The 15,199-nt window shown below is 42.4% G+C and overlaps 1 protein-coding gene across 2 annotated transcripts in view; it reads left to right on the top strand.

The window, feature by feature from the left end:
• Positions 1-14,346, top strand: part of SYVN1 (synoviolin 1) — a 68,851-nt gene extending 54,505 nt beyond the window's left edge. For both annotated transcript variants that reach the window (XM_077459704.1, XM_077459696.1), the window contains exons 15-16: positions 13,517-13,650; positions 13,741-14,346. In XM_077459704.1, coding sequence (XP_077315830.1) covers positions 13,517-13,650; positions 13,741-13,871 — 265 coding nt within the window. In that variant the 3' untranslated portion in view covers positions 13,872-14,346. The remainder of the gene's footprint in view (positions 1-13,516; positions 13,651-13,740) is intronic.
• The last annotated feature ends 853 nt before the right edge of the window (positions 14,347-15,199 follow it).

The raw sequence follows: 15,199 nt of genomic DNA, 5'->3' as shown, positions 1-15,199 counted from the left end.
TAACCAGACCAATTTTCAGCTTTCGGTGCTCTCACATTTTGAATGACAATTACTCAGTCATGCAACACTGGACCTATATGAAATTTTTGTCCTTTTTTTTCACACAAATGGAGCTTTCTTTTTGGTGGTATTTAATCACCGCTGGGTTTTTATTTTTTGTGCTATAAAAGAAAAAATACAGAAAATTCTGTAAAAAAAAGAATTTTTCTTCATTTCTGTTATAAAATTTAGCAGATTACCGTATATACTCGAGTATAGGCCGACCCGAATATAAGCCGAGGCCCCCAATTTACCCCCAAAAAACTGGAAAACTTATTGACTCGTGTATAAGCCGAGGGTGAGACATGGCTGTCCATCCCTGTGTGTGTGTGTGTCCGTCCATCCATCCCTGTGTGTGTGTCCGTCCATCCATCCCTGTGTGTGTATCCATCCATCCATCCATCCCTGTGTGTGTGTGTGTGTGTGTGTGTGTGTGTCCATCCATCCATCCCTGTGTGTGTGTCCGTGCAGCCTTGTGTGTGTGTGTGTCCAGCCTACCTGTGTCCCGAGCCTCCTCCGTCCCGAGCCTCCTCCGTCCCGAGCCTCCTCCGTCCCGAGCCTCCTCCTCCCGAGCCTCCTCCGTCCCGAGCCTCCGTCGTCCCGTGTCGTGCCGATGGATCGCCGCTCCAGGATCGCCGCTCTTCTCGGCGGCCATTCTACAATTCAAAAGCCGCGCCTCCGCCTCCGCCTGTGATAGGCGGAACACTCAATTTCCCAGCAGCCTGTGTTCCGCCTATCACGGACATCCTCTCATCCTCGTCCGTAGTACGAGGATGAGCGGATGTCCGTGATAGGCGGAACACTGACTGCTGGGAAATTCAGTGTTCCGCCTATCACAGGCGGAGGCGGAGACGGAGGCGCGGCTTTTGAATTTTAGAATGTCCGCCGTCTGTCTGCTCGATACGCTGATCGAGCAGTCAGACAGCGGTGACTCGAGTATAAGCCGAGGGGGCACTTTCAGCCTCAAAAAAGAGGCTGAAAATCTCGGCTTATACTCGAGTATATACGGTAGTAATTTTTTCTTTCATAAATTTTGGCCAAAATTTATACCACTACATATCTTTGGTAAAAATAAGTACAAATTGGTGGATATTATTTGGTCTTTGTGAAAGTTATAGAGTCCACAAGCTATGGTGCCAATATCTGAAAATTGATCACACCTGAAGTACTGATGGCCTATTTCAATTCTTGAGACCCTAACATGCCAGAAAAGTACAAATACCCCCCAAATGACCCCTTTTTTGGAAAGAAGACATTCCAAGGTATTTAGTAAGAGGCATGATGAGTTTTTTGAAGTTGTCATTTTTTCCCACAATTCTTTGCAAAATCAAGATTTTTTTTTACTTTTTTTTTTTTTTCCACAAAATTGTCATATTATCAGTTTATTTCTCACACAGCATATGCATACCACAAATTACACCCCAAAACACATTCTGCTATTACTCCCGTGTACGGCGATACCACATGTGTGAGACTTTTACACAGTGCGGCCACATACAGAGGCCCAACATGCAGGGAGCGCCATCAGGCGTTCTGGAGCACCCAGGACAATTCTGACATTTCTCTCCTACATGTAAAAATCATCATTTATTTGCTAGAAAATTACATCGAATCCCAAAACATTATATATGTTTTTTTAGCAAACACCCTGGAGAATACAATGGTGGTCGTTGCAACTTTTTATCTCGCACGGTATTTGCGCAGCAATTTTTCGAATGCTTTTTTTGGGGAAAAAAACTGTTTTGTGCTTAAAAAAAAAAAAAAAAACACAGTAAAGTTAGCCCAATTTTTGCATAAAGTGAAAGATGAAGTTACACCGAGTAAATCGATACCTAACATGTCACTCTTCAAAATTGCACAGGCTCGTGGAATGGCGCCAAACGTCGCTACTTAAAAATCCCCATAGGCGACGATTTAATTTTTTTTTACTGGTTATATGTTTTGAGTTACAGAGGAGGTCTAGGGCTAGAATTATTGCTCTCGCTCCAATGTACGCAGCGATACCTCACATGTGTGGTTTGAACACCGTTTTCATATGTGGGTGGGACTTACGTATGCGTTCGCTTCTGCATGCGAGCACATGGGGACAGGGGCGCTTTAAAAAAAAAATAATAATTTTATTGTTCATTTTACTTTATTTATTTTAGTTTGACATTTTTTTCCCCAAAAATAATTTTTTTGATCACTTTTATTCCTATTACAAGGAATGTAAACATCCCTTGTAATAGGAATATGGCATGGACAGGTCCTCTTTACAGTGAGATGTGGGGTCAATAAGACCCCAGATCTCACCTCTAAGCTGGGAAGCCTGAAAAAAAAAAAAAAGATTCTGGATTTGATAGTATTGGCGAGTCGGTAGAAGCACCGGAGGGCGGCGGGAGGGGGGGTGTGTCTATGGCTGGGTATTGCAGGGTATCACCGACTATGGCTGGGTATCTCAGAGTATGGCGTTGCAGAGCATTGCAGGATATTGGAGGGTGTTGCAGAGCATTGCAGAGTGTTGCACGGTATTGGCGGGTGTTGCAGAGCATTGCGAGTGTTGCACGGTATTGGCGGGTGTTGCAGAGCATTGCAGAGTGTTGCACGGTATTGGCGGGTGTTGCAGAGCATTGCAGAGTGTTGCACGGTATTGGCGGGTGTTGCAGAGCATTGCAGAGTGTTGCACGGTATTGGTGGGTGTTGCAGAGCATTGCAGAGTGTTGCAGGGTATTGGCGGGTGTTGCAGAGCGTTGCAGGATATTGGTGGGTGTTGCAGAGTGTTGCACGGTATTGGCGGGTGTTGCAGAGCATTGCAGAGTGTTGCACGGTATTGGCGGGTGTTGCAGAGCATTGCAGAGTGTTGCACGGTATTGGCGGGTGTTGCAGAGCATTGCAGAGTGTTGCAGGGTATTGGCGGGTGTTGCAGAGCGTTGCAGGATATTGGTGGGTGTTGCAGAGTGTTGCACGGTAATGCAGAGTAATGCAGAGTAATGCAGAGTAATGGCAGGGAATTGAGGGGTTAATTTTCGGTGAGCAGCGATGTGGGCACTGCAGATGCAGCCACATCGCTGCTGACACCGATCTCCTCCCCCTCCGCTGTTCCGATCGGTACAGAGAGGGGGAGGGAGGGAACCGGCGTCATAACATGACGCCGGTTTGTTTACAAGTGATCACTCCGTCATTTGACGGAGCGATCACGTGGTAAACGGCCGCGACGAGCGGCCGTTTACCGTGATGCGCCGGGTCCTGTGGACCCGGCGGTCACGGATGCTCTCGAGGAGTAGGGGTACACCTCCTGGATTGTTTGAGATCCTGTTTTTTCTGCTGTTTACCTTACAGCAGTAAGGTAAGGGGCCACTTCACTTGATGTGTGTGGAACACTGAAAAAGGACAAGAGCATGCACACACTGTGTGTCTTTTTTTTGGCACCCTGCATCTGGAGAAGCACTTTACGAATCACGTGTCACTTTATATATGTTTTATTTTTAAGAGACTTTTTTTACTCCGTTTAATTGCACTGTGTGATTCTCATATATGTCATTATTGATACAGTCTGCTATACCAACTGTGTGTTGTGAGGTATAGGTCTGCTTGCACTATATACCTTCACTGGTTTATGTGACTATGAACGCATGAAGCACTGGATACTCTAATATTGTGCATATATTGTATGTTTACTTTATTTTAGCACTTGACACTTTAATCACGGATCACGTTTCACGATAGTTGGGTTATAACTTTATTGTTTAGTTATATGTAATTTATATGCAATTAATAGTAAACACTAGGCACTTTAGATTAATGTATTCATTTACCTATTTTAAGGGAGCGCAGCACCACTTATTTGATTTTGATAATGCATAAGTGAGTAGGGCCCGCATATGAAAACGGTGTTCAAACCACACATGGGAGGTATCGCAGCAATTGATAGAGGGAGAGCAATAATTCTAGCCCTAGACCTCCTCTGTAACTTAAAACATGCAACCTGGAGAATTTTTAAAACGTCGCCTATGGAGATTTTTAAGGGTAAAAGCTTGTCCTCATTCCACGAGTGGGTGCAATTTTGAAGCGTGACATGGGTATCAATTTACTCAGCGTAACATTATCTTTCACAATATAAAAAAAAAATTGGGCTAATTTTACTGTTGTCTTATTTATTTTTTATCCAAAAAGTGATTCCCTCCCCCCCCCCCCCCCCCCCAAAACAAAAGTGCGCTTGCAAGACTGCTGCGCAAATACGGTTTGAAAAAAAGCACTGCAATGATGGCCATTTTATTCTCTAGGGTCTTAGGGAAAAAAACAATATAAAATATTTGGGGGTTCGAGATAAATTTCTAGCAAAAAAAAAAATGTTTTAACGTGTAAAACCAAAATCTCAAAAAGAGGCTGCTCCTTGAGTAAATAACTGTTGTACCTTCATTAAATGTAACTGTATTGCTACACTTAGAGGCACCTCTCTTCTCTTTTATACTCATTTGTGGCTTGACGCTACTTAAAAGGTTTTACTGTATTCCTAATTGGTAAATATAGAGCAACCTTCAGGGTATATAGCCACATGTGATGTGAACATGGTGCTATTATTTTAATTTATAGGCATGAGTAGACAGAATCAAGTGTTATAACACTTGTGATCAAACTGCGACTAAATTCAGTCTATAATTTCCAGTGTTCAATTTAATTTTAATTTGCAGCTTCTAGGGCAACGTCTCATGATTTCATTGGAATTTCCCATTTAAAAAGAAGCCACCATCCAATCATTGAATCCAAGGGTCTCCAAACTATGGCCCTCTAATTGTACAGGAACTACAATTCCCATCATGCCTAGTCATGTCTGTGAATGTCGGTTTTACAATGCCTCATGGGACGTGTAGCTCGACAACAGCTGGAGGGCCCTAGTTTGTAGATCCCTGATCTAATCACAGGAAGTGTGGAGTTGTAATTTCATATTTTACCCTTGTCACCAGATTCTAGTGGAACTAGGCAGCAGAGTTCCTCCAATCTGTTATGAATACCTATATGTGATTAAAAAAAAAAAGGAAAATGTAATTTAGCCCTTTAGGCAAAGCAAACAAGCAGGGCAAGGTTTTGCCAAGAAAAGTGCTCTAGAAGTAGACTTATTGTAATCTGCAGACAGTGGTGTAGCTAACACACCTGGCACCCAGGGCTTGCCATTTTTATTTAATTTTTTTTTCTCAAAACCCCTGCAAAAATATAAATCTTTAAGCAGAGCTCCCCCCCCCCCCCCCCCCCCCAAAAAAAAAAAAAAAAACATTTACCTGCCCCTGTATCTAGCGATGTCCTTACCCAAGCCGATTCTTCAATCGGCTTAGGGTGCAGGCGCCAGCATCTGAAGTAAGGGAAATGGGAAGTTCAGCTTCACAGCCAGTTTCCTACTGCACATTTGCGCTATGCTTTGTGAGTGGTCTTGTCTTTTGGTCACAAGACTGCAGGGGAAGGAGTGGGGCTGAACTTCTGGCTCAGTTCCCTGCGGTGATCTGAGCCAGAAGTGGAAGTAGGTACCTGTTAAAACCAGGTTACATGCTCTCCCCTGAAAAGTGGCAAGCAAGCTTAACTTTCCCTTTTGGGTAGAGCTTCGATTTCAGCTTGTTCAGTTTAAGCTTTCAAAATGAGCCGATTAGTTGCCGTGCACTGCTGCTCCACATTCTGATTCAGTTTTGATAAATCCCCTAAAGGGCTCATTTAGAGTTGCCTTATGCTGTGTCTACATCCATCTTGGAGCTGTGTGTAGACAGCCCATAGAAATGAGTGTACAGATCCAAACGCAGATGCTGTACGTTCAGAGCCAGAGCTCCTACCCGCATATCAAATTTTGACATGCAAATGTGTGTGTAGCTGCTGCATGCACATCTATGGGCTCCGAGGTGGATGCAGAAAAATGTGACTCAGTGCAGAGGACCTGTCTCGGTGCCTGTCTGAATGAACTCAAATTTACTAAAATTGAAAAGTGTAAAATCTGGTGCAGCTCTGCATAGACACCAATCGGCTTCTAGGTTTTATTGTGAACGCTCAATTTAACACACTGAAGATGGAAGCTAATTGGCTACCATGCACAGCTGCGCCAGATTCTGAGTGCGCAATTTTAGTAAATCTCCCCCAATGTATCCATAGCACAGGGGACAGAGTGTGTAATGCACAGGCCATTTTGCATAGTACAACCAAAAATACCCCCCATCCCCAATCCCCACACACACCTCCCTGCCAGTCTACCTGTTCAGTAGAAATTCCCCTTCCGGCACAGATTAACACCCACCCCACCCCAAATTTAGACCCCTCACTACAGAGTTATGTTTGCAATGTTAGTTGGAGCAGCAAAAATATTTTACGAGTTGGCTCCATGACCACTCATTTTTCAGACGCTCAAAAAAAAGCTAGAAAAAAAAACCCTGGATGAAAATGCTAAGTCTTTTTGTGCCAGCTTCTAGTAGCATTTTAGTAGCTTGTAGAAGCATTTAGAAGCTTTTAGGAACATCATTTAATTAGCTTTTTGCAGTACATAAAGAGAGCGGGGACAAAAAAGCTTTTAGGAGCACTCAGTGTGTTTTTAAAATAATGCTGATAGCCTAATGTAGACACACAGGATAACACCATTTAGCTTCCAGGATCAGAAAAAAATGCTAATAGCTTCTAGGAGCTGAAACAAACGCTAGTGTGCATGGAGCCTTAGGGTAGATTTAGACATCAAATGAGAGGGGGAAAAAAAAACACATAATGTGGGTACAAGGGTACCACTAAATACTTATCCACTCAATCCTATCCAGGGTGGGGCTCAGTGGTCAAACCAGCATAAGAAAAAAAAAAAAAAAAAAAAAGAACCGTACCAAGATAGAGGTTATAGTTCAAGATACCACATAATAGAACCACAGGGAAATGGTATCACAATAATGCAAAGCTATTAAATATACAAAAAAATTATTATGGAAAAAACTACAAAAATTTATAAACATTAAATAAAAAATACCTTCCACCACTAAAAGTCAACATTGTCTAATAAAAAAAACAAGTCTAGACACCATCCGTGCATCCAAAATATAGCATATAGATCAATGCAAAGAGCAATAAACAATGGTAGAGTGGCATCACCTAGATAGGCAGTCCTGCAAGTCAAATGTGCAGAAAGCAGCAAAGCTACATAATAAAAAGTTCCAGAGGACTGCAATCCATAGATACAGAGAGACAAAATAGGAAATTGTATGCACAGTGCTAATATCACCTTGATCCTTAGAGAAATGTTGTAGATGTAGTGTGATTCATATCATGCATAGTGGCTCAAAAAATTAGTCTGATATCCACAGATAGAGCATGGACAGATGGTATAGACCACTCAACTGCACGATTAGCCATATGAAAGAAACCAACACATTACATCCTGCTAATGCAGAGTGTCGTTGCGTGTCTTGATGTTGGATGGAGGCTCCGGCGTCTCTCCTCTTGGCTGCACACAGCATGCCCAAATGTAAGGTTGAGTAGCCGGGATTGGATGTGGGATGTAGGCTGGCTCCACATGGCTCAAATAAGCTGGTCACTTTGGCACTGTGTCACCAAATCCCATATTTCCTGTGAAAATCTCCAAACCATGGTTTTCTCTAACGATCTGAGGGTCAGCTCTCAAGAATCTGTGATATTAGCACTGTGCATGCAATTTCCTATTTTGTCTCTCCATATCTATGGACTGCAGTCCTCCTGGAACTTTTTATTATGCAGCTTTCTGCACATTTGACATGCAGGACTGCCTATCTAGGTGATGCCATTCTTCCACTGTTTATTGCTGATTGGAGTGATATATATCCTATGGGTGGTGTTTTTATTAGACAATGTTGTCTTTTAGTGGTGGAAGGTATTGTTTCATTTCATGTTTTATTCATTTTTGTAATTTTTTTTTTTCCACAATACAGTTTTTTGTATATTTCATTAATAGCTTTGCATTATTGTGATACTATTTACCTGTGGAACTATTATGTGGTATCTTGAACTATACCCCCCTATCTTGGTACGGTTCCCTTTTTTTCTTTTTTTTTTTTTTTCCCCTAGATTTAGACATTCCATAGACTGGTGGATGTTGGTTTTTTTATGTCCAGTTTGTTTGTTTTTTTTTTTTTTTTTTTTTTTTAGTATATGAAGTCCTTGTCCTTGCCGCCCTATCACTAACAGACACCCATAACCCCCCCCCCCCCCCCCCACCGCCTGGTACCGGGGCCTCGCCATGCTTTCCTAACTCTGCTTGCCCAACGGCAGGGACGGGAGCTCCATGGTGGGGGGAGCTAAAGGAGAAGAGCACATACACGTCCTCTCTCCTCCCCTTTTTGAGTGACCTGGAAAGCGACATCTGACGTCCGTTCCGGGTCAAGCTCTTGGTGTCCCCGACAAGGATGTTTTGCAATGTGATCTGCATTACAAAACATCCAGTGGAACACGGGGGAGATGTGCAGGGTCTTTTTAGAAACTTATGGTCACAATGGCGACCCAGAGTTGGTGCAATAATACAGAGAGCGTGTGTGTGTGTGCGTGTGTGTATTTATTTATTTCTTCTTCCTTTTTTTTTTTTTTTTATATATAAGCAGTAATTCTATATTTCATCACTGTTTTTTTTTTTTTTTTTTTTTTTTTTAGTGGTTCAAGGGGTAAAGCAGGCAGTGAGGAGGTAATGCAACACCTCCTCACTGCCTGATTAATACTCTCTAGTCTGCTCATCTGAATGTTAATTGCTCTTCAAAGAGCAAAGCGAGTGTGACTGGACTGTAAGAGTTGCCTGCAAAGACTGCAAAGGGAGAGATGGACAGAACATAGAGACATCCTGTGTTCTTTTCTCCCAGTCCAAGCCTCTGTCCTAAACAGGATTTCTGCTAGTAGAAAGGAATGCAATAGGTCTGTGTTTCTGTCCCTCTGACACTGTCACTAAGGATCTTCAACAGCCTGGTGTCCAAAATAAAATACAACATGAATAGCTAGCAAGAGAATCCTGTTCTTGTTCCTCTCTTCCTCCATTATCTGCACTAAAAGAACAAATTGTGTCTCTGTGCTGCAGAGCCTCCTTCTCCCACTCTTTGAAGTAAACCTAAAGGGGGGGGGGGGGGTGTGACGACTTACAGTGGAATTAGAGAACTGAGTGGTTGTTTTTAGCTTCTTTTTCCTCTGGAACTGAAATTTAACATGGTGTGGAAGGGGAGGGGTTGCAGCATGGACAAATCATGTTTGGCTAAGACTGAGCAAAGGATAACAATGCAAAGATCCCTCCCTTTGGTGGTCAGGCACTGAATAACCTGCTCCAGGCCTGCATCTTACTGCTGTGCAATGGCAGCTGGTGTACCCCATCAGTCGGCGGCACCCTCTGCTGCACTCTGTGCGGCTCGCACACCACTGTTTACAGATGCCGGTTGTGCCCCTCTCAATACCATGCCCAGAACCACCCTAACTGCAGATGTCCATGCTATTTACCCTTGATTGTAGATTTATTTTTATTTATTTTTTTATACATGGAAGAAGTATTTTATGAAAATGCCCAAATCATGATCTTTGCGCTACTTTAAATACTTCTGTCTTGCATGAAGAAAAATATAAAAGGATATGTTGGAATAAAGACACCTCTGAGGTGAGCTTAGTAAAGTCCATGTTGAACCAGTCACAAGTTTCAGAGATTAAAAAGTTGGAGTAAACTCCCCTGTATGATATTTTTAACTATAAGCCTGTAAAAGGGCTCACCTATACGTACAGTAAATGTCTCCTAAACCTGTATTGTTTAGGAGATATTTACATGCAGCTAGTGACGTCACTGGCACATGCGCTCTGTAGGAACGACATACCGATGCCATTCCTTCGGTGCTGGGCATTCACGGAAGGGGTGCCATTCCCAGTTCAAGCATTTTCCTGTTGCTTGTCTGTCTTGATTTTGGTGCCCAGTTTAATGAGGATGCCTCCAATTACACACTTGCGGGCCTCCCAAACCACCATTGGAAAGTTCTGTGGAGGCACTGGAAGCAAAATATTCCCCAATGTCTCCCTCTACAATAGCTACGTGTTTTGGCTGCTGGATCAAACATTTGTATAGTCTTCAATTTCCTATTGGTTTAACTGTGTGTCCTAAAGTCTAGGATACTTTGACTGGTGTGATCCAAAACTGTTCAGAGACGCATGTGTCCAGAGACAACCAGAGGCAAAGCTGATTGGTGAATTAGGATATAATACAACCATGAATAGGAAATGTGGGGAGCGAATTAGGACTAATCCCTGACATCAGGATGCAACGAATGTCTCACATCTGAGACCTTAGTACTGCTTAGTCCAGGCTTCATGGGGACTTTACATCATAAGTACACACTTGTTATTTATACTTTTCTGACTTTGGTAGCTGTATACCAAAACAGATTGGTGCCGCTCCAAGCCTGCGGTATCAGTCTCCCAGGTTTACACTCTGTATTCAGGTGCTAGCAAAGATAGAAACCTACCAGAGGGGCATGGCCGATGGGTGGGGATTTGGGCTGAAGTTGAATTCAGTGTGGGTGATACCCATTTGAGCTGAAGCCTGTCTTTCATTTCCCTTACATTGGAGTTGAATACAGTGTGCGGCAGTACCTGTGTGCTGTATTCTGGTATTGTAGCTGCATGCTTGTTCCAGCTTGATTCCTCCCTCAGGTAGTTGGAGAGGGAGTCTTGGGACAGCCCAAGGCTCTTGTACACATTGCTGGATCAAGAGGGGCCTTGGATGAGTATTGGGGGGGGGGGGGGGCAGCACATGGAAGAATGCATGAAGGTAAAAAACCTTTAGCCTGTACAAGCACTTTAAGGCATGATCAGCATAATGGCCATGAAGCCTGCATCTGTTGAAACAACAAGTGAGCAGTGGCAGCTCCCACATTTCTATCCTCACAGGAAGACTATAAAGAGGACCTGTAGCTGTTCCTACAAAAGCAATAGTACAAAGAACTTGTCAGCAGTATTGACAGTAGGTTCCCTGAAGCTAATCCTCCCACCTTGCTGACTAACAATGCCTTAATCTAATCTACACTGACTCTGGAGGTAGTTCTCTTGATAGAGGAGCAGGGCTTTTCTTTCTTGCATTTGACCTGCTCTCCTGGTGGGGGACAAAGGTCAAGAAGCAACAGGAGAAGTGGAGAAAGCATAGTTTTACAGTATAAAAGCAGAGACCCGTTTCTCTTCACCCCCCCCCCCCCCCCCCTTTATTTATTTGTACCCTCCTGCTAACTGTTGAACTGACTGCCAATACAAATGTGTTTACCCTAAGGCCCAGTACTCTTATTTTATCTTCAACCTATACTACTAAACTGTAAGTTCATGTTGCCTCATTGGCCAAATGTTGCGGCCACTTTCTCCTTTAGGAGTAAGGGGTATATTGGTGTTGTGCTGTTCTAAAACTGAATTAATTGTCTGGGGAGTATTTCTTTCTCCGCCTCTAAATATCTATGCGTAAAAAATACATCCAAGACAGAAATAAGACAATATGCTGAAAGATTCCTAAAATGGATAGGGTATCTGATGGTTAATAAATAATCGGTCAGTTGATGACTATATTGTGAACTAGTATAAATCAAAATAAAGCATAAATATACTGTAAACGCCATATAAAGTGCAAAGTGATTCAAGATGAATCCAAATCAGACATGAATAGATTGTAAAACAACGTCCATAAAGCGCTGAGTGCTTGCTAACCAGAAAGTTTATCCAATAAGTGCAAATAAGTAAACACACTGCAGAGGTAGCCAGAAACAAGGTTAAGACTTGAAAGTAATAAAAAATAGTAAATATCAAAATCTACGTGTAAAAATCACAACCTAAAAAAAGGTGTATTGATTTGGTGCAAAAAGTAAAAAAAAGAAAACGCACTGCAGAGGCAGCTAAAAAATGCGTAAAATAAATCAATCCAAAAACTGTGAATTAGGTATCAATACTTGTTAATCTTTCTAACTAAAAATATAAATATATAAGTATTCAATTCATAGGTGATGTGAAGAAACCAGCTTCTTTAAGTGCAAGTGCTTTTCTGTGCAAACTGTGCAATCTCTGCAAAGTGACAACTTCCAGGTGTTAGGCAATGGCCCCTTACCTTACGGTAAGGAGATAACCGCATATAAACATAGGTTACTGGGTCTCTTTGAAACTCTTCTCCCCAAATCCACAAAAGTAACTTCTCCTTTAAAATCTTTATCTCTTGGTGGGAGCCAGGATAGATCAATAAGAGGGGAGTACCATAGTGTAGTAATTCGCAACAAACGTAAACTGAATCTCCTCCGATATCCAGATCTCTGGACCCCGCCAACTCTCTACCCGCATTCTCTCTCGCTCTGTTATAGGCTTTAGAAAGGTTGCCTTTCCTTAAGCGGTACCCTGAGCAAAAAAAATCTTTTTGCCTTCAAGTCCTACTGTAAAATAGCAATCGGCTTCTTGACATGTGGCCATGCCTACAGTGTTCTGTAGCTTAATAGCTGTGTATTTTCAGTGTAACATACAATAAAAGGTACTGTGTTTGTTTGTTTTTTTTTTTGTTTTTTTTTTAACTGCTAGTCTCAGGATCTTGGCTAAGGGGCATGCAGTGAAAGAAATTTCTCTTGCTTAAAAATACATAATTAAAACTTTTTTTTTTTTTTTTTTTTTTTTTTATACAAGCAAGAGAAATTCTTGCACTGCATATCCTTTACGCTAAAATCCTGAGATTAGCAGTTAAAGCGGAGGTCCACCCTAAAGTGGACCTTCCGCTCATTGGATTCCTCCCCCCTCCGGCGCCACAATTGGCACCTTTCGGGGGGGGGGGGGGGGGGGGAGTGCAGGTACCTGTACAGTACAGGTATCTGCACCCACTTCCGGGATAGCTCTCTGCGGAAAGGGGCGTAGATTACGCCCCTTTCCGAAAGTCCCCCGCTGCCTGCTGGGAAACACACAGATCCCAGAGGCAGCGGGTCCATCCTTATTGCGCAGCGCGACTCGCGCATGCGCAGTAGGGAACCGGGAAATGAAGCCGAAAGGCTCCACTTCCTGATTCCCATACCCAAGATGGCGGCGGCAGCACCCGAGAGACGATCGAGAGATCGGCTCCGGGTGCCGACATCGCGGGCGCGCTGGACAGGTAAGTGTCACTATTTTAAAAGTCAGCAGCTGCAGTATTTGTAGCTGCTGGCTTTTAAAAAAAAAAAAAAAAAACGCGGACTCCCGCTTTAAAGCAGTATCTTTTTTATTGTATGTTACACTGCAAATACACAGCTATTCAGCTACACAATATTGTAGGCACGGTCACATGTCAAGAAGCCCATTGCTATTTTACAGTAGAACTTGAAGGGTTTTTTTTTTCTCCGGGTACCTCTTAAGGAAAGTCAACCTTTCTAATACCTATAACATAGCAAATCTTCGCTTTGAGTATAGTTCTTCTTTAAATGTCCTAAGGTTTGTAATAGGTAAATTGTAAGGAATATGTGTATTTTTAATTTCTTTACTTGGTTCCTACTTTGTAATGGTATTTATTTCTTGTGAACAGCCCCCCTCGTCCACCAGTCCCTTCTACACAGTCTCCACCAGCACCAACAGATACCGCTTCTTCTAGTCACACTGAAGAAACTCCTTCAGATGCACCATCAGAGGTGACCAGTGTTGGACCATCTCACGAGACAGGTATATATTTTTATTTAATATGGTATTTGCTACTTTGATTTGGGATGCTTTGAAGTTGACGATAAGCACGGTAAATTGTACTTTTTACAGTAACCCCTGAATCTGCCAGCGAAGAGATAACAAATGGAGCTGAAGGTGGCTTATCGATAGAAGAACCAGATGCAGCAGAACTTCGCCGGCGTAGACTTCAGAAATTAGAAACTGGTTCCCCTGAATCTTAATGAAGCTTCATTTGACCTGAACTGCACACACAGTTATGTGTTCATAGGGAACATGGAGCTTTTACTGGACTCAAATAAAAGCCTGACATAAGTTAAGCTGGACTTCTATAAATATATATATATTTTTTAAGGACACGTTAGGGGCTCTTCAGGCAAATGCTTGCTGAATGAGGAAAGTTTGTTGACCTCATTAATTGTGTTGGACTTGTTTCAGCAAAATTAAACCTTGGACTGGTCTGTTTTAGTTGATGGAATATAATTTTAATTGCAAGAGTTATTTTGTCAATGAGCACATTTCTATTGACATTTCATAAAAACATTGAAAATACACAACCTGAATGTATTTTTAGGAGCACCGTTATATATGTTGGCATGGAAAGAATTTATCTTTGTGACTGAGTTGACAGGCGATTGCCAGTTATACGTGACATGAATGATCGTAGATTCAAGAATAAATCTGTGACATTGCACTAAAGTATTGGAATGAAAATCGCCATTTCCTGGTCATATGACCTTATTCAATGAAGAGAGTTCTAATTTTTAAAGCCTAACTCCATAAATTACAAAAAATACCCTTTTGTAGTGGGTCCTTCCCGTACAGCAAGGGTTAAATGCTTGTTAAACTTGGGAAATGAGGATTAAGGTGTATATTACAGAGCCAAAAGCCAGAGCAGAGGCTAGTGCTATTGGTGTCGTCCTCAGTGGTTGATGAGCATTTAATCCTGGCAATGCAGAGGCTTCCAGCTGAAAGGGTAGTGTTTTTTTATTTTTTTTATTATCCTTTTTAGTTTCTGGAGTTGGACTTTAAAGCTTACCAAAAAAGCTAGAAAAATGTGTGGTTGCACTACTACTTCCATTGCCCTTGGTGTTAACTGACTAATATGTGCACTACCAGCCCCGACAAAGACCTGCTTACTGAGTGGTACATCCAGTTTCACTGCCTCTGCCCTTTTCTGGGCCTGCTGACAGTTAAGTTCTCTCTGAGGCACTGGCACCTATTGCTAGCCACTCTGAGTGCCCAATCAGTGCCTCTGCCTCCCAAAAAAATAGTCCTTGGCTGCCCTGAAGGGAATTACAGACGCAGTGCACTGTGAGACCTATAAAGATTCCAGTTAATGGCTAAGTATTTATTTTAGAGCTCTTAGTGCTGTTTTGGATGAAAGCCTGTACTGAGAAAAGTGCAGGGACTGTCTGCTTACCTCTTTACCAGGATACTAGTTGCCTGGCTGTCTCTGATACTTTGAGTCACTGACCCAGAAGAAGCAGATTAGGAGCAAAGTTGGAATTTATAAGCGTCATACTTATTTCAAGGTTAGTGCCTCAAAGTG

Source organism: Lithobates pipiens, unplaced genomic scaffold (genome assembly GCF_037356315.1).
Source record: "Lithobates pipiens isolate NorthernLeopardFrog02 unplaced genomic scaffold, aLitPip1_a1.2 Scaffold_10, whole genome shotgun sequence".
Taxonomy (NCBI): domain Eukaryota; kingdom Metazoa; phylum Chordata; class Amphibia; order Anura; family Ranidae; genus Lithobates; species Lithobates pipiens.
Note: the sequence above shows the minus strand (reverse complement) of the source record. Positions and strands in the feature narration are given on the sequence as shown.